This window comes from Branchiostoma belcheri, unplaced genomic scaffold (genome assembly GCF_001625305.1).
Source record: "Branchiostoma belcheri isolate BF01 breed outbred unplaced genomic scaffold, Haploidv18h27 scaffold8, whole genome shotgun sequence".
Classification (NCBI taxonomy): Eukaryota; Metazoa; Chordata; class Leptocardii; order Amphioxiformes; family Branchiostomatidae; genus Branchiostoma; species Branchiostoma belcheri.
In genome coordinates this window covers 3,024,399-3,025,476 of record NW_017804464.1, presented here as the reverse complement: position 1 = coordinate 3,025,476, position 1,078 = coordinate 3,024,399, and the positions used below count along the sequence as shown (strand labels likewise).

General features: G+C 36.9%; 1 protein-coding gene across 1 annotated transcript in view; it reads left to right on the top strand.

Annotated features, from left to right (window-relative positions):
• LOC109486384 (receptor-type tyrosine-protein phosphatase T-like) overlaps positions 1-1,078 on the top strand; it is a 16,050-nt gene that overhangs the window by 8,958 nt on the left and 6,014 nt on the right. The window contains exon 18 of the mRNA XM_019790209.1: positions 1-5. This exon is cut by the window's left edge and continues 110 nt beyond it. Within this exon, the coding sequence (XP_019645768.1) occupies positions 1-5 (5 nt within the window). The remainder of the gene's footprint in view (positions 6-1,078) is intronic.

The following is a 1,078-nucleotide window of genomic DNA, read 5'->3' as shown; positions in this document are numbered from 1 at the left end:
AGTGTGTGTTGTTTTAGGATCTGTTATGACAATAGACAATAGCATTTTAAGGAAGGCCCCGCATGCCCATTTTCCGTAGAGTGTAATTGACTGTTTTAATTCTACGACTGTAACCGGGCCGATCTATTAACGCGTGTCCTGGATGGTAAGTTTGCCATGTTCAATGATGAATCCTATGATGAATTCTACGTTAGACAGCACAAGACATAGACTTTAATAAATGTATCTTAAATGTTAATATAATTTATAGAGACCATGCGCGTTTTTTGTGTAAATACTACTCTACTGGAATTTGGAAAATGACCCACGCTGTCTTTCCACCAAGCTTCTATTGAGTCGCATGGTTGGGATACATTCAAGTTGATATTTATAAGTTCAAAAAAAATCGGCGAGTACAATATTATCATGTGACCCGTTTCTAGCAAACTAGCGCATTTGAAGCTTGCGTTGTGTATAGACTATTACACATATTAGATGTTTTGTGCTACCGTTTTACAAGAAGTTCTAAATATAACAACTCTTCATGAATGGAAAGGATTGTTCATATAAATTTCTATTTCATTACAAATTCAAACTGTTGACACGGAGATCAGTTAGCTAGGATAGGCTAGGTATATCGCGAAGTTAACTCCTCACGAACATAAATGCACTTACATATATGTTGTACACATCAGAGGTTGACATTGATAGGTTGTTGACGTTGGTTGGCATAACCAAATATATTGACTTATGTCTAGATCAATTTTGTTATAGGACAATGTAGAAGTACACGTGTATTTTAGAGTTTTTTTGTGCATGCAGTCCTAAGTATGCCGTAAAATTAATCATGTATGATATATGACAATACATCTGCATACTATCTACACCAGAGAGAGATTTGTACTTCTGTAAGACCATCGACACAGGTGTTTTATACGGCTTTATTTAGCCTTAAATGGATTTCCTGTTACATTACCTTAAGTTTGCCTGGCCATAGGGTGCTTGCGGAAGGCCTCCGGTTAGAAAAATACCACCCAAAAACGACAACTGCAAGGGGTCATTCGCACCTTCTGCCATGTGATGACTTTTTGAAACTAGT